This window comes from Heloderma suspectum, chromosome 2, assembly GCF_057233095.1.
Source record: "Heloderma suspectum isolate Gila_16-S chromosome 2, 16-S_ref, whole genome shotgun sequence".
Taxonomy (NCBI): domain Eukaryota; kingdom Metazoa; phylum Chordata; class Lepidosauria; order Squamata; family Helodermatidae; genus Heloderma; species Heloderma suspectum.
The window spans coordinates 391,216,442-391,239,041 of NC_139459.1; the positions used below are offsets into that span (position 1 = coordinate 391,216,442).

Consider the following 22,600-nt stretch of genomic DNA (forward strand, 5'->3'; position numbering starts at 1 on the left):
ATGATTTCATAATATCTATTGCTCCACAGAACATATGGGGAGGATGGGCATCTCCTCCCAAATCCCACCTTGACTCTGGCTCCAGAGCGTACTGCCCCCACTGGGCGTTGTGTTACTCCTTATGGTCTCCCCCTTGTCTCTGTACTTAGAATCCATACCACCTCTCTTAACTCAATCCAATTCTACCCATACTGGGGCCATAATTCAGCAGGAGAGCACCTGATTTACATGCACAGGGTCCCAGGTTCAATCCCTGGCATCTCCAGAAAGGGTTGTAATTTCTCCTGCCTGAAACCCTGTAGAGCCTCCTCCAGTCAGGGTCAACAATACTGTGTTAGATGAACCCATATTATTGGAGGCAGCTTCCTACATTGATGTTTGCATTCACTATGAATTGGGAGTTGTGTTTAACTGACTGGATACTTAGCCATGTAGCCTAACACATGTTTAGATGCCTGGAAAAAAAATCACAAAAATAGGACAGATATTATTAGAGCTTAAGAGATGTCACAAGCCAATAATAGGACACAAATCCTTTCCCCTACCTCGTTAAAATGGCCGGGCCATGCAATGGCTTCCCGGTTAATGGTGAATTTCATGTCTGGAGATGCCTGTCTCTGCACACTCCCAATCGTCACTCTAGCACGGGACTTATTGGGAAACATCACCCAATTCACAATATCAAAGTCAGCTGCCAGTTCCCCCGTCTCATCCAGATACAGTCCGCTCATGGAAGCATTAGAAAACTGGATTTCTCTTAAGAAAGTGTGAAGCTGGAATGACAGAGAAAACAGCCCAGATATAGATGTCATGAAAATATAGTCATTATCTTAGGCCTCATCACTTTGAGCTGTAATGTTCCATGGTCAGTGCACATCCCATCTGGGCTCAGAGTGCCATTCTTTGGGTGTTCACAGTCACAACTAGGGATGTCAGAATAATCCTCAATTGATTCAGATGAGATTGGATTCAACAGTTGATGCACTTTTTCCAAGCAGCACAGATTCCAGGGACATGCAGACATTATTATTTTTTTTTTACTGGAGGGGGCAAAATTCTGGTAAAAAAGGAAGGTTCCATCAAAGAACAGATGGCAGAACTAAGGACACCTGATAATCTGCAGAGATTTTTAAACCAAATCTGGACAATCCTACTGATAATACAGATACCCGGCCCGTTCACACATCATGATAAGCCATGATGGTTAGGGAATTTCTGCTAACCATGGCAGCTTAGCATGTCATGTGGGGGAGAAAACCACATTCCCCATTGTTAGCAAGCCACCCCGACTAACCACCCCTCTGTAAAAGTGTTAGGGGCCAGCGGTGGCTTACCGTCTCATCTGGAGGCTCCCCAGTGGTTTCAACAGGCTCCAGAAGACTTGCAGGCCATGACCAAAGAGCCGCTGGGTAGAGCATCCTTCACTGTGGGAAACACTCTAGCCTCCATGGACTTTCTCTATGGCTGGGGGCCTAATTCAGATGCTTGAGCAGAAGCCAGGAGTGAGAGCCAGGAACCTTTTCGTAAGATGGAGGATGGGATACTCAGGAAACACACCAGGAAGGTAGCCATATAACTACAGGGACGGGATAGTCACCCAAATATAAATTGTTGTTGTTGTTGTCCAACTCTTCGTGACCCCATGGACCACAGCACGCCAGGCCTTCCTGTCCTGCGCTCTCTCCCGGAGCGTGCTCAAGTTCATATTCATTGCATCGGTTATGCTATCTAGCCAACTCATTCTCTGCTGTCCCCTTCTCCTTTTGCCTTCAGTCTTTCCCAGCATCAGGGTCTTTTCCAGGGAGTTTTCTCTTCGCATTAGGTGGCCAAAATAGTTCAGCTTCAGTTTCAGTATCTGTCCTTCCAATGAGCACTCAGGGTTGATTTCCTTTAGGATGGACTGATTTGACCTGCTTGCAGTCCAGGGGACTCGTAAGATTCTTCTCCAGCACCACAGTTCGAAAGCATCATTTATTCGGTGGTCAGCCTTCCTTATAGTCCAGCTCTCACAGCCATACATTACTATTGGGAAAACCATAGTTTTGATTAGATGGACCTCTGTCAGCAAGGTGATGTCTCTCCTTCTTACTATGCAGTCTAAGTTTGCCATAGCTTTCCTCCCAAGGAGCAAGCGTCTTTTAATTTCATGGCTACAGTCACCGTCTGTGGTGATCTTGAAGCCCAAAAAAAATAGAATCTGTCACAGCTTCCATTCCTTCCCCTTCTATATGCCAGGAAGTGATGGGGCCAGATGCCATGTTCTTCGTTTTTTGAATGTTGAGTTTCAAACCAGCTTTTGCACTCTCCTCTTTCACCCTCAACAAGAGGCTCTTTGGATCCTCTTCGCTTTCTGCCATTAGGGTGGTATCATCTGCATATCGGAGGTTGTTGATCATTCTCCCAGCAATCTTAATTCCGACCTGTGATTCATCCAACCCGGCGTTTCTCATGATGTACTCTGCATATAAGTTAAATAAGCAGGGTGACAATATGCAGCCTTGTCGTACTCCTTTCCCAATTTGGAACCACTCGGTTGTTCCATGTCTGGTTCTTACTGTTGCTTCTTGACCCTCGTACAGGTTTCTCAGGAGACAGGTAAGGTGGTCTGGTACTCCCATCACTTTAAGAATTTGCCACAGTTTGTTGTGATCCACACAATCAAAGGCTTTAGCGTAGTCAATGAAGCAGAAATAGATGTTTTTCTGGAATTCTTTTGCTTTCTCCATGATCTGGTGAAAGTTGACGATTTCATCTCTAGTTCCTCTGCCTCTTCGAAACCCAGCTTGTACTGCCGGTAGTTCTCGGTTCGCATACTGCTGAAGCCTAGCTTGTAGGATTTTGAGCATCACCTTGCTGGCATGTGAAATGAGCGCAATTGTGGGGTAGTTTGAACACTCTTTGGCACAGCCCTTCTTTGGAATTGGAATGTAAACTGACCTTTTTCAGTCTTGCGGCCACTTTTGAGTATTCCAAATTTGTTTGCATATTAAGTGCAGCACTTTAACATAGGGATGTACAAAAGGGCCTTACCTTTTTGCAGCTTGGCTTCGCGGTGGGGGGGAGGCACTTCGCTTCTCCCCCCAAAGTTCAGGTGATGGGGGGGAGGCGCCCCGCCTCGCCCGGCTGAAATTCAGGCCAGGGAGAAGCACCCCGTTCTCAAATAGCGTTCCCTTATTTTCGCCGTAGTCTACGTAAATCTTTACGTAGACTAGACGTGCCAAAATTAGGAACGCAAATGGCGGCGCCCCATGGGCACTGCCATTTGCGTACGTGCTTTCCCCCCCCCCCAAAGTCACCCGTGATAGGCTACGTGACGATTTACGTAGCCTATCATGGCTGGCTTTGGAAATCTAGCCGGGATAGGCTACGTAAATCGTTACGTAGCCAATCACGGGGTCTTTATTTTTTTTTACTTTTTTGTTTTGTAATGGCGGTGGGGGAAGCCGGTGGGGAGACCGGCCACCGCCCCCACCCACGATGAATCCCCGCCGAACCGCCGCCGGGAACCGCCGCCGAGAGGGACATTCGGCGAAGGTAAGTCCCGTCCCGGCGGGGGGGGCGGGGGGCGGGGGGGCGGGGGGCCTACGGAGAATTTCCCCAACACTTTCGGGGGGCCGAATGCCTCGGCGCTTGACCTCCTGAAGATTCGGGGAGGATTCTCCGCCATCCCTACTTTAACAGCGTCATCTTTTAGGATTTTAAATAGCTCAGCTGAAATACTGTCATCTCTGCTAGCTTTGTTGTTAGTAATGCTTCCTAAGGCCCACTTGACTTCACTCTCGAGGATGTCCGGCTCAAGTTCAGTGACCGCACTATCATGGCTATCAGGGACATTCAGATCTTTCCTGTATAGTTCTTCTTGTATTCTTTCCACCTCTACTTAATCTCATCTGCTTCTGTTAGGTCCCTGCCTTCTTTGTCCTTTATCATGCCTGTCTTTGCACAAAATGTTCCCTTGAGATCTCCGACTTTCTTGAAAAGTCTTTCCCATTCTGTTGTTTTCCTCGATTTCTTTGCATTGTTCATTTAAGAAGGCCTTCTTGTCTCTCCTTGCTATTCTCTGGAACTTGGAATTCAGTTGGATATATCTTCCCCTTTCTCCCTTGCTTTTCGCTTCCCTTCCTTCCTCAGCTACTTGTAAAGCCGCATCAGACAGCCACTTGGCTTTCTTGCATTTCTTTTTCTTTGGGATGGATTTCGTTGCTGCCTCCTGAACAGTGTTACGGACCTCCGTCCATAGTTCCTCAGGCACTCTGTCTATCAGGTCTAACCCAGAGTGGCTGGGTGACCAGTCAGATGGGCGATTACTAAATTTAATAAATAAAATAAATAAGTAATCCCTGAAATCTATTCCTCACCTCCACTGTATATTCATAAGGGATATGACTGAAGTCATACCTGAATGGTTTAGTGGTTTTCCCTACGTTCTTCAATTTAAGCCGAAATTTTGGAAGAAGCAGCTCCAGGCCTTGTTTTTACTGACTGTATAGGGCTTCTCCATCTTTGGCTGCAAAGGACATAATCAATCTGATTTCGATATTGACCATCTGGTGATGTCCATATGTAGAGTCGTCTCTTGTGCTGTTGGAAAAGAGTGTTTGCTATGATCAACGTGTTCTCTTGGCAAAACTCTATTAGCCTTTGTCCTGCTTCATTTTGTACACCATGGTCATGCCTGCCAGTTATCCCGGTGATTTCTTGACTTCCTACTTTAGCATTCCAATCCCCTATGATGAAGAGGACATCTTTTCTTGGTGTTAGTTCTAGAAGGTGTTTTAGGTCTTCATACAACCGATCAACCTGAGCTTCTTCGGCATCAGTGGTTGGGGCATAGACCTGAATTACTGTGATGTTGAATGGTTTGCCGTGGATTCGTACTGAGATCATTCTATCATTTTTAAGATTGTACCCCAATACTGCTTTTCCCACCCTTTTGTTGACTATGAGTGCTACTCCATTTCTTCTAAGGGATTCTTGCCCACAGTAGTAGATATGATGGTCACCTGAATTAAATTCACCCATGCCTGTCCATTTGAGTTCACTGATTCCCAAGATGTTGATGTTCAATCTTGCCATCTCATGTTTGACGACCTCCAGCTTACCTTGATTCATTGATCTTACATTCCAGGTTCCTAAACAATATTGTTCTTTACAGCATCGGATTTTCTTTTCATCACCGGACACATCCACAGCTGAGTGTCCTTTCGGCTTTGGCCCAGCCGCTTCACCCTTTCTGGCGCTACTTGGAAATACCCTCTGCTCTTCCCCAGTTGTATATTGGACACCTTCCAACCTGAGGGGCTCATCTTCCGGCATCATTTCTTTTAGCCTTGTGAGACGTTCCATGGGGTTTTCTTGGCAAGAATACTGGAGTGGGTTGCCATTTCCTTCTCCAGTGGACCACATTTTGTCAGAATTCTCTCCCATGACCTGTCAGTCTTGGGTGGCCCTGCACGGCATAGCTTATGGCTTCACTGAGTCACGCAAGCCCCTTCGCCACAACAAGGCAGTGATCCATGAAGGGGAAATATAAATAGCATTGGTGAAAAAAGTCATATACCCTCTGGGATGCCACAGCTCAGGAGGTCAAAGAATGATCACCAAAGGTTAATTTCTGAATCCACCCTTGCAGGTAGCAGAGGAACTAGAGTGCAGTGCCTCCCCCACCAGGGTGGAAGGCCCAGAAGGGTACGTTAATCATCACGGGGGAAGCAAGGGAAGGAAATGTAAAGTCATGTTTTGTTTCGTTTTTAATGTTTTTTTAAATAAACAAGAAAAGAATGAAGGGTAAAACCTATTAGAATGGGGGGGTAAAGAACTAGGCACAGAAAGGAGGAAACTCAAACTCACTACTTTTTAAATGTTCTTTTTAAAGAATCTCAAAGAAAGTACAAACACACACACTCCATATAGATCCAGCCAGCTCTCTCTAACAACACGTTGTAAACCAAAACCGCCACCTAATCAGCGCTCTCCGACAGAATGAAATGAACGCAGGCTGCTCTCTCCAATGTATGCTCTCCAGTATTGCCCCCCTCCACCAGTGTCACTGATTGGAGACTGCTGGGTTTTGTTCAGCCCTAATTTCTCAACCAGAGTTGCCATTTGCTAAGGCTCCCTCCATCCTCCCCCCTCCTCCTCTCCCCCTCCCTGATCTTTTGCAAGTTGATAAATCGAGAGACAGGCTGTCTGGGCTTCAGAAGGCACCAGAACACCTACGAACCTCCAAGCGGCACCGAGGCACCTTGGCGACGACTGATTTGCTTTGGGGTGCCTCGGTGCTGTTCCGATCCACTTTGGATCACGCTGAGGCACCTCTGAAACAGCAGGCTTCGCTTCATTATTCAGGATTCGGTCCAAAGCAGTGCACAGCCCTAACCAACCAAACCCATAGAGTCCAGAGCAGGTTTCAAGAGAAATGGTCACACTACTGGCCCCTTAGGAACAGCAGGCACTGCCCCCTCGCATACGGATGCATTAAACAGTAGGGATGGATGGACTCACCACCATCCGGGGTGTGGGGGAGCTGCAAGAGCCCCCCCCCCGCTGGCCTCCCGGCCTGCCTTGCCCCATCAGCCAAGCGAGCCACCCCTCCTCTGTGTGCACAAGAGCTTGACTGCTCTAGCTATTTCTTGCTTGACTGCACTAGCCATTCCTTGCTCGACTGCCCTAGCCATTCCTTGCTCGACTGCACTAGCCATTCCTTGCTCGACGGCGCTAGCCATTTCTTCCTCATAAGGCTGGGGCTCTCGGGCCTCATACTAGCCCTGCCAGCTGTTGAGGGCTTGCTTGACAGCCAAAAGGGCAGGACGAGGCCTTGCATGGAGAAGATAGTGGGAGTCATTGTTATTAGCTTTTATTAGGAGGACATGTAGTTGGGATGGGCACATTGCTGCGAATGACTTCTGCACTTCATCAGACCACAATAACTGAAATGGCTCCCACTAACTCTTCTACAACAAAAGCATTAGATTCACTGCGAAGTCAAGAGATGATATCCTTAACGTTCTTCACAAAACAACAACTGGTTCACTATGGGTCTGGGGCTCCATTTGTAAGGGATTTTTGGAGGAGGGCAGCTACTTGGGGATGTAATGGTGGCAGAGAAACAGGATGTATTGCCTGCCTGCACTGCCACGCAGACAGAACAATTGTCTGTCCAAACACATCTTTGGTTATCTTCATCATGAGTCTTTATGGGGATGTTCCAGAAGGGAAGGGGAATACCTGCCATGGTTGCAGCATGTGACGTTCCTGCCTTTCTCCTTCACCCATCATGAACATCTGCTTGGATCGGGATGAATATGCAGCATGCAAGGCATGGGCCACAGCTTGGATACTGCTGTAAGTAACGTAGCTGTCCTGAGACAGGACTCTCTCGATCTCCTCCTGGGGCAGTGTCGCCTGTTTCTCTTTCTCTCTGCAACTTGTCCAAACTTTCATGGACAAAACATGCATTGAACTGGAACAGTTAAAGGTTTCATCCCAAAACAGTGTCAGAGCAGAGGAGCCTGGTTCATAGGAGTCATATTTTGTCATTATTTTAGTCTTAATTATAAAGGACAAAGAACCATGGAGGAAACGGAAGTAATTAGGTTCATGAGACAAGTTCATGTTGATGTCCTGAAAAGCTGGTGTGATCCAGACTTTTGCCCCAGTTTCTCTCTTTTCCAGTGTTCTTTGTATTAACATAAATGGAAAACAGCCATAGTAGGAGTCCACATAGTAAACCATTACCTTCACTTCTTTCCCCAAGAAAGAAAGGTCGATCTGGAATATGTGATGTATGATATTTCGTGGGAGTCTTTTGGAGAAAGCGACACAAATTCCACTGCTGATCATCAGGGGTGTCAAGGCACCCAGGAACCGCTCCCCATTCTCAGTGTCTGGAGCAAAGAGACCAACCCACGTCCATCGGAAAAACAGAAGTAGCTGGACGATCCCCAGGTTCTGCGTTTCTTCCTTTGGGGCCATGCGGTAGACAAAAGGGAACTGACTTTTGTCATTAGAAACAGGAGTAGCAATGCCATAACTGATCTAGGGAGCAAAGTAAAGTAAGAGACTGTAGTTTAGTCTCAGTTTGTTTTCTGCATGAAGGTCAAATATTTACTAGCCTGGAAGTATTAGTATCTAATGCAATGAAGTGGTATTCGTGGGGGGGGGGGCAGTGCAAAAATATATCAATCTTCATTTGTGGTGCAGCCCAAGAGGAACACTGGGGTCCTTTTCATGCATTCAAAATGCTGTAGAGTGATACACTTCAGGAACCAATCGATGGAGGTGAGACCTGCTCGCTGCCTTGCATGAGCCAACTGAAGAGGATAGATTTAGCCCCGCCCCAACTATGTTCTAGATGCTGTTTGGGGAGCACACAGGAACCTTATTCAAGAATTAAAGCCATGAAGGGGCAACATGAGTACAAAAGCAACCCACTCTGGGGTTTGACCTGGTAACAGCACCGAATCAGCCTTAGCTGCCTGCACTGCCTGTGCAGTAGGCCTCCTAATTTAGAGGTGCCAAGATTGTAATAAGCCAGGTCCAAGTTTGCTTACAAGGAGACTTTACTGAGTACTTACAGCGCACAGGTGTACCCAATGGTTGGACCAGACAGCTTCTCTGAACCCAGAGCCATGGGGTAAGATGGGTTTTATACCATACATGTCAGCAGTGGGGCAGCATGACAGCAGCAAGCCTTAATTAGCGTTCATCTGCAACTTTCCTAGCATAGACTAACCATGCTTGGTCAGAATGAAAATAATCAGAACTTCCCCAGCACAGATGCCTGTAGCTTTAAGACAAACAAGCTTCACTTGCCAGGCACATCCTAGACCCTGATAAGACCAGCGCTCATTAGCGTGGGATGTGCTGAGGCGGTGATATCGATATTTGACTCATCTTACAAGCCAAGAGGCCCACCTTGCAAGAGAATTGCACTAAAAATGAACCAAAGCAGAGAGCACTATAGATCTCCAACCCGCTCTGAAACTACTGGTAACGTGGGGTTACAGGCCTGGGGCCAATACACTCCACTTTCTATGGAACCCCTTTCTATGGAACTCCCTGCCTTTGGAGGTCAGGCAGGGGCCAACACTCTGCTGTTCCCTGAAAACATCTTTATTTCAGCAAGCCTTCCTTGGCTGACCAGCCACAGTTGTATCAGGATTCTGTTTGTTTCTCTTTTTATTTTTATTTTTTTTTAACATGGAGTTTTATTCTTTCACCTTATCTTGTATCTTTTATGGTTGTGGATGTGTCTGGTGGTGAAAAGAAAATCCAATGCTGTAAAGAACAATATTGTCTAGGAACCTGGAATGTCAGATCAATGAATCAAGGTAAGGTGGAGGTGGTCAAGCATGAGATGGCAAGATTGAACTTCGACATCTTGGGAATCAGCGAACTAAAATGGACAGGCATGGGCGAATTTAATTCAGGTGACCATCATATCTACTACTGTGGGCAAGAATCTCTTAGAAAAAATGGAGTAGCGCTCGTAGTCAACAAAATGGTGGGAGAAGCAGTACTGGGGTACAATCTCAAAAATGACAGAATGATCTCAGTATGAATCCAAGGCAAACCATTCAACAGCACTGTAATTCAAGTCTACGCCCCAACCACTGAGGCCGAAGAAGCTGAGTTTGATCAGTTCTATGAAGACCTACAACACCTTCTAGAACTAACACCAAAAAAAGATGTCCTCTTCATCATAGGGGATTGGAATGCTAAAGTAGGAAGTCAAGAAATCACTGGGATAACAGGCAAGCCTGGCCTTGGTGAACAAAACGAAGCAGGACAAAGGCTAATAGAGTTTTGCCAAGAGAACACGCTGATCCTAGCAAACACACTTTTCCAACAGCACAAGAGGAAACTCTACACATGGACATCACCAGATGGTCAGTATCGAAATCAGATTGATTATGTCTGATGAGGCTGTCTGATGAGGCTTTAGTAGCTGAGGAAAGAAGGGAAGCGAAAAGCAAGGGGAAAAGGGGAAGATATACCCAACTGAATGCAGAGTTCTAGAGAATCGCAAGGAGAGACAAGAAGGCCTTCTTAAATGAACAATGCAAAGAAATCAAGGAAAAGAATAGAATGGGAAAGACTAGAGATCTTTTCAAGATAATCAGAGATATTAAGGGAACATTTTGTGCAAAGACGGCCATGATAAAGGACAAAGAAGGCAGGGACCTAACAGAAGCAGATGAGATTAAGAAGAGGTGGAAACAATACACAGAAGAACTATGCAGGAAAGATCTGAATGTCCCTGATAGCCATGATAGTGCAGTCACTGAACTTGAGCCAGACATCCTAGAGAGTGAAGTCAAGTGGGCCTTAGGAAGAATTACTAACAGCAAAGCTAGCAGAGATGACCGTATTCCAGCTGAGCTATTTAAAATCCTAAAGGATGATGCTGTTAAAGTGCTGTACTCAATATGCCAACAAATTTGGAACACTCAGCAGTGGCCACAAGACTGGAAAAGGTCAGTTTACATTCCAATTCCAAAGAAGGGCAACGCCAAAGAGTGTTCAACCTACCGTTCAATTGTGCTCATTTTTCATGCCAGCAAGGTTATGCTCTGAATCCTACAAGCTAGGATTTTCGTGGATTCTGTTCATGGTGACGGGGGAGGCGTTCCGTCCCTCCCCCCAGAATCGTCGATGGCCAGCTGTGCTCCACGGCGGCTCCGCAGAGCAGCCGTCCAGGCCCAGGCCAGGGCCGTCCACAGCCAGACTACCGGCCACAGAGGGCTCTGGGTAACAAAAAAAAAAAAATGCATAGTGGGCGCTATTTGTGTCCCATTTCTTTTCTTCATCTTAGTCTACGTAAATATTGACATAGACTAAGATGGCGAAAAAAAAGGATTGCAAATGGCAGCGGCCATAGCTGCCGCCATTTGCGTACACATTTTTTTTTTAAAACCCAGACGTGTTAGGCTACGTAAGTCTTTACGTAGCCTATCACGTCAATGGGGGGAGGGAAGAGAGACTGCAAATGGCAGCAGCAGCAGCCGTTTGGAAGACCAGCTGCTGCCGCCACCAGTGCCGAAGCCGCCGCTAGAGCAGCCGCTGTCTGGAACATCTGCCCCAGGTAAGTCTCATCCCAGGGGGGATCCGCGGGGGGCGGGGGGGCAGGCCGTTCCGCGATGAATTGCACTGGCATTCAGCCTCACCGACATCCATCGCAGAATTCTCTGACATCCCTAAGTATGTGAACCAAGAACTACATTGACTACATTCATTGACTACGCTAAAGCCTTTGATTGTGTGGATCACAACAAACAGTGGCAAATTCTTAAAGAGAGGGGAGAACCACACCACCTACCAGTCTCCTGAGAAACTTGTATGAGGGACAAGAAGCAACAGTAAGAACCAGACATGGAACAATCGAGTGGTTCAAAATTGGGAAAGGAGTACAACAAGGCTGCGTATTGTCACACTATTGCATTGCCCTTATTTTCGCCGTAGTCTACGTAAATCTTTACGTAGACTATAGGGACCAAATAAGGAACGCAATTGGCGGCTCCCTATGGGAACGCGCTTTTTTTTTTTTTTCAATGTCAACCGTGATAGGCTACGTGACGATTTACGTAGCCTATCATGGCTGACTTTGGAAATCTAGCCGTGATAGGCTACATAAATCGTTACGTAGCCTATCATGGGGGTGGTGTTTTTTGGGGGGGGGTTTGCGGCCAGGTAGACGGGGCACTTCTACCCGGCATGAATTTCGCCGCCGAGGGATGGGGCGCCTCACGCCCGGCCTGAATTTCGGCCGGGCGAGGCGGGGCGCCTCCCCCCTACTGCAAAGCAAGCTTCGAGGACAGGTAAGGGACTTTCATCCATCCATAGTTTTAAAGGTCAAAACCAACACCTTGAATTTGGCCCGGAAAGCAACTGGTAACCAGTGCAACTCCTTCAGCACTGGAGTGATGTGATCTCGCCAGTGGCTGCCTTTAATCAGGCGAGCTGCCGCATTCTGTACCAGCTGCAGCTTCCGAATCGTCTTCAAGGGTAACCCCACATAGAGCGCATTACAGTAGTCTAAACGAGAGGAGACCAGGGCACCTACTACCGATGGGAGCAGATGGTCGGGAAGGAAGGGGCGCAGCCGCTGTATCAGATGGAGTTGATACAGAGCTGTCCGGCTCACAGCTGACACCTGAGCCTCCATGGACAGCTGGGAGTCCAAAATGACCCCCAGGCTGTGGACCTGGTCTTTCAAGGGTAGCCGTACCCCATTCAACACCAGGTCAACATCCCCCAGCCTCCTCTTGTCTCCCACCAAAAGTACCTCGGTCTTGTCAGGGTTCAGCTTCAGCCTATTCCTCATGTGGGTCCTGCAAAAATTTCTGGGGAGGGTTCTCATTCCTGTCAGCCACTAGTGTTTTCTGCATTCTTTGTGCAGTTTCTGGCAACCAAGCTCAGGGGAGTGTGGTTGCCAGAAGCCAAAAATTCCTATGGCCACCTAGACGTCTAGTAGCCACACGATTGCTCTCTCCGAAGATTGTTAATTGTGTCATTGAACATGGTGGGCAGCTGACACTGAAGAGGGCCAAGGGCTTGTTTTTCTTTGTTTCCATTCAATCCCTGCCAAAAGAAGCAGGGATTGCCAGGACTGGGGTATGGGACCTCCTGAGCCTGTGGATTCTTGGCACCTGTCCAACCATGCTGACCCCTGATCGTAATCTTTCTCCAGCCTCATTTCTCCCTCAGAAACTCCCGACCATTCCAACACTCGAGGCCAGAACTGGTTATCGTCCTCCTCCAGCTTCACTTTTTGATGCCTGGCCTGAGCAGCCTCTCATTCCAGAGCTCCACTGCTGCCACGACTCGCTTCCAACACACACTGCAGAGGACAAGCATGTCCAGCAAGCACAGGCACTGAAGAGTGAGAGCTGAGACCCAAGCAGTGCTCATCTCCCCTATCTATGCACCTGGCCTCCTGTCCACTCCCAATTCACACCTGTGGGATTTTGTAGATGCTCGACATGGAGGAAATGTGGAGGAAGAGGTCCGATTCAGCCCCTTCAAGAACAGCCAGCAGGTGATTCTTCCTCCCGCAGCTGTAATGTGGCATGTTGCTTTCGCCCCCAGCAAGGAGCTGCAGCATGGCGTAGGAGGCGGATCTTCCATCGAAGAAGGACTTGTAGAGGTTGTAGCCCAGGGTGATGTTGGGCAGGAGCCTGGGGTTCCGGTTGATCTCCTGAATGGCAAACATGAAGGACAGGATGTGCCAGTACCTTGTACCGTGCAAACTGCAAAACAATAAATAAAAATAATATTCTGTGCCTCATACTGCCATTCTCCACTGAATGAAAACAAATATGCTTCTTTCTGTTATACCCCTATAATCTTTTTTCATGCAATTTAAATTTCAGAAGAGCCGATCATCGCATAATGGTTTGGAAGTTCATAGGGGGCAGCGAACATATCCATGTTGCAAGGAATTGAGTATCCATTTACCTGATAAAAGGAAAGATGGAGATATTGGTACCCCATTCCTTAAGAGGGGATGTTGACAGATTTCAAGGAACACACACACACACACACACACACACACACACACACACACACACAATTGGATCCTTCATTAAGGCTTATCAGTACAAACAAGCTGTGGGATCGTTCGGAACAGTTTCACCAATGTTTTTGAAATGTACAGGTGCCAGGAAGAAGTGCTGGGTTTACATAGCATGAAATTGCCAGCATCTATTGCTGAAATACTGAGAGAGAAAGAGCAGTTTAAAGAGAAAAGGTAGGTAAACAAACAAACAAAACCCTCCCTCTGTCCTAAGTGACTTTGAGAGTTCATATCAGCAACCTTTTTTGGACCAGAATTTGTGAAAAAAAACAATGTTTTCTTTTGGGGGTTTTTAAGTCTAAAACATTGATGATTTCCATGGTGGAATATAATTAAAAAAAAAACTTTTTAACATGTATGCAGGTCAATAGGAGTGCCTGTCACTGTTGACTTTGAATGTTGTGGCGGAAGGGGAGAAAATCTGCAGCCATTATACGCCTTGTTTTCATTGCTGTGGTCAGTTTGTTTTCTGCAGCATGCCATATTTTCTGGTGTTTGCGGGGGCAGCGGGAATCAAAATGACCATCGCCATTAAAAAAAAAAAAGCCTAATTTGCCAGGGATATCTACTGGGAAATTTGTCTGGTGGGACATTTACTGGTTAGGTATTTAGGCTGGGGTATTTAAAAGTAAGTAAATGCTTTGAAGAATGTCTGCGTGTCTGGTTCTTCCTGCCTGCATAGTTCTCTGTGTTGCAAGAGATTTTACTTCTGGTGTGAGTTTAGCTTCAGTCTTTCCTTACCCCCAAATTCTCTTTAAATTATTTCTCTTTTAGCTTTGCAAAGTTGTGTTACTGAATATCACCCACATAAGTTTAAAAGTAACCAATTTAGGGAGGGGGGAGTCATAGATTAACAATGCCTTCCTATGCATGCTGCTTTGGAATGTATAAATAAAAATAACAATTATTTTATTATTACCTACATAGTGCTTATATTGTTTACAGCATTTGAAGTGCTCAGTAATGCTGCCTCAAAGTAAAGCTGTGTCCCCCTGATTTTTACCTAGCACAAATAACATCAAAGTGGAAATTCGGAAAGAAACCCACTTCAAAGCTAATACAAGGAAGATAATCTTTGTCGTTAGTACTTAAACAACCTGTAGAACCTGGAAAGAAAGGTTACAGACGTTTGCTCTTTGCCACACTAGCTCACTGCAGACAGTACATTAAAAAAAACACAGCCCCTCAGGTCAAGTTGGCACCCCCTCAGCTCATACCCCCCCCAGCTCAGCTCCATGGGCAACCGGCCAGCTCGCCCACCCCTGAGACCAGGCCTGGGATGGATGCTTTGTCCTCTGATGATCCTGACTGTTCCATCTTCACACTGGAAGGAGAATAAGCCAATAAACACCACTTTCATCCATTAATCCAGGAGCCTACTGGGAGTTTGGATTTGCCCTTTTACAACCCAGTGTGTCCAACAGTGAATCATGACCAGTGTAAAAGGCCACACACTCAACATTTAAATTCAATTATTGATACACGCCAAAAAATACTTTATTTCGTATGCTACCTGAAGGATCATTGCCTCCCATATACACTTACCCAGACCCTGACATCAGCTTTAGCAGTCCTACTCCAGAAGCCCCTGCCAAAGGAAGCAAGGTAGGTGGCTACCAAGATAAGGGCCTTTTCTCCTGTCCCACCCCAGTTGTGTAGGTGTGAATTGGGTGAATCGTATTCTATTTTAACCAGATATTTTGCGGGGGAGTAAATTCTATGTCTCATATGTACTATGCATTAGTAATAACAAAGCTAGCGGAGATGACAGTATTCCAGCTGAGCTATTTCAAATCCTAAAAGATGATGCTGTTAAAGTGCTGCATTCAATATGCCAACAAATTTGGAACACTCAACAATGGCCGCAAGACTGGAAAAGGTCAGTTTACATTCCAATTCCAAAGGAGGGCAATGCCAAAGAGTGTTCAAACTACCCCACAATTGCGCTCATTTCACATGCCAGCAAGGTGATGCTCAAAATCCTACAAGCTAGGCTTCAGCAGTATGCGAACCGAGAACTACCGGAAGTACAAGCTGGGTTTCGAAGAGGCGGAGGAACTAGAGATCAAATCGCCAACGTTCGCTGGATCATGGAGAAAGCAAGAGAATTCTAGAAAAACGTCTATTTCTGCTTCATTGACTATGCTAAAGCCTTTGATTGTGTGGATCACAACAAACTGTGGCAAATTCTGAAAGTGATGGGAGTACCAGATCACATTACCTGTCTCCTGAGAAACCTGTATGAGGGTCAAGAAGCAACAGTAAGAACCAGACATGGAACAACCGAGTGGTTCCAAATTGGGAAAGGAGTACGACAAGGCTGCATATTGTCACCCTGCTTATTTAACTTATATGCAGAGTACATCATGAGAAACGCCGGGTTGGAGGAATCACAGGTCAGAGTTAAGATTGCTGGGAGAATTATCAACAACCTCCGATATGCAGACAATAACACCCTAATGGCAGAAAGCGAAGAGGATCTCAAGAGCCTCTTGTTGAGGGTGAAAGAGGAGAGTGCAAAAGCTGGTTTGAAACTCAACATTAAAAAAACTAAGATCATGTCATCTGGCCCCATCACGTCCTGGCATCTAGAAGGGGAAGAAGTGGAAGCAGTGACAGATTTTACTTTCTTGGGCTCCAAGATCACCGCAGACGGTGACTGTAGCCATGAAATTACAAGACGCTTGCTCCTTGGGAGGAAAGCTATGGCAAACCTAGACAGCATAGTAAGAAGCAGAGACATCACCTTGCCGACAGGGGTCCATCTAATCAAAGCTATGGTTTTCCCAGTAGTAAAAAAAGTAGCAAATCGTGTCTGTGTAAGGCAGGAGTCCCTGAAACTCTGAAATATCTACTCTATTGTATTGCCTTGAAATTTTTATTCTGATTTGAGATGTCATATGCTGTACCCTCTTCTGACTTACTTCCTAGTGCATTCTGATGAAAGATAAGTCATTCACTGTCTTTGGGATAAGGTTGGATATCTCACCAAAGAGATGGCTAATTATTTTCTAATCATCATGCGTATAAGGTCTCAGCTGATTGTAATAGCTAAACAGAAGAAACTCTGTCCCTGTGTCCTGATATTATGTCTTGCATTTTATCTTGAATGAGTCTAATGCCCGCTATCTATTTATCTATCTATCTATCTATCCATCCATCCATCCATCCATCCACCCATCCATCCATTTCCGTAGAGTACGGCGAAAATAAGGGGAACACTATCACGGAATCATGGGCTCAAGTTACAAGAAGCCAGATTCCAGCTGAACATCAGGAAAAACGTCCTGACTGTTAGAGCAATACGACAATGGAACCAATTACCTAGGGAGGTGGTGGGCTCTCCCACACTGGAGGCGTTTACATGCCATGAAGTTTCCAGGTCTACTGGTGAACTATGGGGAGAGAAACAGCACTATAAAGAGAAAAAGCAAGCAAGCAAACAAACGCCTCTCTCTGTCCAAAGTGACTTGGGGAGTATGTTTCAGTGACCTTGTTTGGATCAGAGTTTGTGAAGAAGAAAAATAAACTTTTTTATAGTCTAAAACATGGATGATTTCCTATTCCTCCTGTGTTGGGGATGGTGGAATTTTTTTTTTAAAAAAATAACCCCTTTAACGTGTATGCAAGTCATTAGCCACCATTGTAGGCCTTGTTTTCGTTTTGTTTTCGGCATCATGCCATGTTTTCTGGTGTTTGAGACGGAGATCAGAATGGCAACAGCCATTAAAAAGAAAGTTCCCCAATTTGCCAGGGATATCGACTGTTAAAAAATGTCTGGAGAGACATTTAGTGGATATGTACTGACCAATGAAATGATAGTAAAGTAGGCTGGCATTTTTAAAAGTAAGTAAATGCTTTGAAGAAATGCTAATTTCAGATCTTCAGATCTTCTGTGTGCGCCCGTGTGTGTGGGCATGGGCATGCACAGGTCTACAGGTCTCCTTCTTCCTGCCTTTATCGTTCTATGTGTTTCAAGGGCTCTCACTTATGGTTTGAGTTCAGCTTCACTCTCTCCTTTCCCCAAAATTATCTCTAAATCACTTCTCTTTGAGCTTTGCAAGCTTTTGTTGCTGAATATCACCGACAGAGACTTAAAAGTGAGTAATATGGGAAGGGGGAGTCATAGATTAACAGTGCCCTCTTATCCATGCTGTTTCAGTATGCGTAAATAAAAATAACAATTATTTCATTATTACCTACATGGTCCTTATAATGTAAACAGTATTTGAAGTGCTAAGTGCTTGGCAACGTTGCCTCAAAGAAAAGCTGTGTCCCACTCACTTTTACTCACTGGAAATCACATCAAAGTGGAAACTGAAAATGAAGCACACTTTAACACTTCTAGAAGGAAGACGATTTTTCCAGTTAGTACTCATGCAACCAGTAGAACCCTGAAAGGGGGGTTGCAGGCACTTGCTTTTGCCATCTTTGATCACTGCAGACAGGATATTCAAAAAGCACAGCCCCTCAGCTCAGCCTGGTGCCCCCAAATGCTCAATCTGCCCGCCCAGCACCCCCCCTTGTTACCTGAGGGATCATCTCCTCCCATATACACTTGCCCAGAACTTGAGATCAGCTTTAGCAGTCTGACTGCAGAAGCCCCCACCAAAGGAAGCAAGGTGGATGGCTACTATGACAAGGGCCTTTTCTCCTGGGGCATCTCAGTTGTAGAGGAGAAAATTGAGGTATCGTATTCTCTTATAACCAGAGTTTGGTGGGGGGGGGGAGTAGATTCTATTTCTTATATTAAGAAAATACCTCAGTGGACCAGTCTGAAGCTTCGTAGTGGAGGAGAAGTATATTTGAGGATAGCCTGTGGCAATTTTGAAGTAGAACTGGTCAGAAATGGCTTTTTTCTAGGAGGTTTAATTTTGATAGGCGAGCTCCTGCAGTTTGACAGATTTTGTCTGTTGTTTTTTCCCACTTGAGTTACATGGGCTACTTTGGAGGATCATTTCTCCTATTTGTTCAGCATCCCTTGGAAAACAGTTTGTCCTCTTAGGAAGGAAGAAGGAGAGGAATATGGTATGCTTCAGAAAACTATAAGGCATTTCTAGGTTTTTACCCCATTTTAAGCTGGCATTCAAATAAAAAATAATTTCCACACCAGCCACTCAGCCATTCAGGAATGTTAACTAGCACAAAGGATGTTATAGTCTTAAGCCATGTTATATTCGGGGTGAGGGGGGGGGGAGAAAAAGAGATCTACCTATTAATAAGCCAAGAGGCGTAGCTCGGTGCCGATGATCTGTCACCGTATATTTGATATACACGGATATAGATGGACAAAATTTGGAGAAACATTATACAGATTCTTAATTCTCCTATTTCTAATAACATAAATGAACAGATCACCAAAAAGATAACAAAGGGCTTTGGTTCATTGCCAACCCAGAAGCCTTTTCTCCATTATAGGGAATCTATGCACAAAACACAAAATGTACTCAAGTGGTGTTTGGTTTGAATCTCTTCTAACGCAGGAGCAACCCCAGGCATCTGCAGTCTTGATTCAGAGACTTGATGATGCACAGGGAACCTCTGTGCAGGCATTTGCATTTGGACCACTGCCAAGAAAGAACCTCCCCGGCTCCAGCCTGTGTCTTATCAAAACATTTACTATCAAAGAGGCTGCTGGTTCTTTTGCCTGAAACAATGCAAGGGAACCCCAGGGATCCAGTCATATGTGAGCATACTGAACTAAATGATGCCTTCACTTTAATGAAGCTCCTAATTCTTCTTCAAAAAGGAGAGAGTGGCAAAAGTCAGAAGAGCGATTTCTCAGGGATGACCAGAGATACAAGAAAAGATGGACACTCTCCCGTAAATGGGGACAACCGGAGTGTGGATTTGGAAACATTAAATCATCATTATCACTTACGTGACAACCCTGGTTACAGGGGACTCAGAGAAAACGTATGGTTCGTTGCACATGAAATACTGTGAAGACAGGACTCCACTGATGAGGTAGTCCCCTGGCCAGTAATAATAGGATCCTAAGTCTTGCTCTTTGTTCAAAATGGTCAAGCAGTCTGTCTTCTGCACTTGACCGGCCGCATAAGGAATCAGGAGCAACAACAGCAACAGCAACGATATCATTCTGGGTCTGCCTCCCTCCTGCTGTTCCTGTTTTCTGAGTGTCCTTTCACCTCCACAGCCAGCAAATCAGAAGACGTGAGAAAAGTCTTGCAAGATCGAGGCTGTAGTGTCTTTACAACAACGTCCAGTTCTGAGCCTAAGGCAGCGGTGGGAGGTGGTGTACTAAACTATACCACAGGCATGGTCATCTCAGCCTGTCCGAAATCTGAGCCCAGGCTCTCGGGAGCAAAGGAGATGTTTTATGCACCAAGCTTCTCAGGCACGGTGCAAGAGCATTCCTGGAGCTGCCTTTCATTCTGATGTTGACATCGTTGGTCTCCAAGGAAAACAGAAAGCAAAGATCTCTTGAGCTTTGGCAAGACTCAGAATAGATCACTATGTTTTTGATAATGATCAGGGGAAGCTTCACAGCTGCAACTTCATGGATTCTCTGAGTGCCTCGGGGCAAGCTGCAGAGCTGGGGAAAAACATGTTTGTGAGAAGTCACACAGGCAGTTCCATCTTTTGGTTGTCCAGGGGGAAAGGTGAGCCTGGCCTGGCCTGTATGCGAAAAACTCACACAAAGACCAAGATCAAGGAAATCTCTTCGGATGCATACAAGTGTTTGGGAATGTGCGGCCCTCCAGATAGCACTGGACTGCATGTTCAGCAGCCCGAACTGGCCTAGCCCATGGGGGAAAAATGCCCAGTGTGCTGTTCTCTGGGCTCTCGAGGTGAGCCCTAGTGTCCTCATCGGTGTCAAGGATGTATAGCTGGCCATAGCTTGGCAGCACATTTGACTGCACAGTGCTCATCGGATGGCAAAGTGACCCTTGCACTCTAAACACAAACGGATTGGGAGCTTGTGGCTGTGCAATCTCGAGGGGTGCATACCAGGAAGCAAAGCCTAGAGTACTGCTGTCCTTGCGAACGTCCTTCAGAAATATATTGCCCAGAATGGAGCCATCGGTGACAATGTTGAAGATGGAAATGGGAACCAAGGGTGTTGGTAGTGATTGAAAACTTTCTGCCATGGCAGCAAAGAGTTGACAATTCACACCTGAAAAGGAAAGTGTCACAGCACTCACAAGCCTTAACACAGTTGCCCATATCAAACCTGTCAATGTTGGCTGCAGGACGCAGGATGAAAGGCGCAGTCTGCCTCCTGTGTCTGGGCTGGTTTCAGATATTGAGGGATGCAAGGCTGGCCAGAGATTTGTTGGCTCCCAAAGCCGAGGGGCTGCCTGCATATGCAAGCTTCTTGAGGCGGGGGTGGAATCATCCTGGCTGGGCCACAAAGCTTCTTCTCAATGGCTGAGGGGTAGAATTTGTGCAGGGGCACGAGGTATGCTGGGACTCATGGTTCACCTACTGGTTGCTGTTACCAGTAAGCATTTGATGTCTAGGCATGGTAGTAATGTGTGGATTACGGTATATAAAGGTCATTTTGTTAAATGTAACAGCTTGAGACTTCCTTTCTGAGCAACGAATAAACTTCGACTGGGTTACTTTTAACTGTTTGTTGTTTATTCGTTCAGTCACTTCCGACTCTTTGGGACTTCATGGACCAGCCCATGCCAGAGATTCCTGTCGGCCCTCGCCACCCCCAGCTCCCCCAAGCTCGAGTCCGTCACCTGCAGAATATCATCCATCCTTCTTGCCCTTGGTCGGCCCCTCTTCCTTTTGCCTTCCACTTTCCCTAGCATCAGCATCTTCTCCAGGGCATTCTGTCTTCTCATGATGTGGCCAAAGTACTTCAGTTTCGCGTTTAATATCATTCCCTCAAGTGAGCAGTCTGGCTTTATTTCCTGTGGTATTGAACTGGTTTGATCTTCTTGCAGTCCAAGGCACTCTCAGGATTTTCCTCCAACACCACAGTTCAAAAGCGTCTATCTTCCTTCGCTCAGCCTTCCTTATGGTCCAGCTCTCACAGCCATAGGTTACTCATCATCATCATGGCGATCACTCATGACCAGGTAAGGTTGTCTTTCAGAGATAGAGTCTATGTGGATAACTCTTTAAAAGGATTAGACATTCATAGAAGATAGGTCAATCAACACATTAATCTCTAGCAGTGGGTCTGCAGGTGGCTATGAACACCGATTCTGGATCTACACAGCCTCCCACATCAAAGACGTAGGTTTCTAGCTGGAAGGTGGACACAGTGAGGGTTTGCTTGACATGCCTTCCACTGAGCTTGTTTCTCCCTTTCGCTCTGTACTCGTGCTTCTTCAGAGTCTACAGCACCTAGGGATATCAGAGAATTTCTCCACGAATCTCGGGGAGGCCGAATGCCAGCGCATTCGGCCCCCCGAAATTGGTGGAGAAATTCTCTGACATCCTCCCCCCGGGACGGGACTTACCTTGTGCGAATGTCCCTGGCGGAGGCGGCTCCGGCGGCGGAGCAGTGGCCATTTCCAAGTTTTAAAAAAAACAACATCATAGGCTACGTAAAGATTTACATAGCCTATCACAGCTAGATTTTTAAAAAACACCGTGATAGGCTACGTAAATGTTTACGTAGCCTATCACGGCTGAGTGTGGGGGAGGAACCACGCATACCCAAGTGGCGGCGCCCATGGGCGCCGCAATTTGCGTACGCATGGTTTTGTTTTTGTTTTTTCCACTCAGCCGTGATAGGCTACGTAAACATTTGTGTAGCGTATCACGGCTGATTGCAGGGACGCAAACGGCAGTAGCTACGGCCGCTGCCATTTGTGGTCCCGGCAGAACAGGATTCACAGCGGGAGGGATGGGGCGCCTCCCCCCCGGCCAGAATTTCGGGAGGGGAGGGATGGGGCGCCTCCCCCCCCAGCCAGAATTTTGGGGGGGAGGGATGGGGCACCTCCCTCTGCCAGAATTTTGGGGGGAGGGACAGAGCGCCTCCCCCCCACCGCGAATCAACGTTCGGGTTCAGGTAAGTGACTTTCGTACGTCCCTAATAGC

The 22,600-nt window shown here is 46.4% G+C and overlaps 1 protein-coding gene across 1 annotated transcript; it reads right to left on the reverse strand.

Moving 5' to 3' along the window:
- Positions 1-5,763: 5,763 nt before the first annotated feature.
- Positions 5,764-21,064, reverse strand: LOC146356442 (vomeronasal type-2 receptor 26-like). The gene is made up of 4 exons (XM_084830117.1): positions 21,040-21,064; positions 20,549-20,714; positions 12,959-13,250; positions 5,764-8,037 (listed from the first exon to the last, which is right to left on the reverse strand). The coding sequence occupies exons 1-4, from the start codon at positions 21,062-21,064 to the stop codon at positions 7,195-7,197; spliced, it is 1,326 nt and encodes a 441-aa protein (XP_084686243.1). The 3' UTR covers positions 5,764-7,194.
- Positions 21,065-22,600: the final 1,536 nt, after the last annotated feature.

Coding starts and splice junctions, on each gene's coding strand:
- LOC146356442 (XM_084830117.1), bottom strand. CDS start 21,064: ATGCCTAGACATCAAATGCTTACTG. Junction 13,251..20,548: donor ACTCTAGGCTTTGCTTCCTG/GTATGCACCCCT, acceptor ATTGTTTTGCAG/TTTGCACGGTACAAGGTACT. Junction 8,038..12,958: donor GCATCTACAAAATCCCACAG/GTGTGAATTGGG, acceptor TTTGCTCCCTAG/ATCAGTTATGGCATTGCTAC.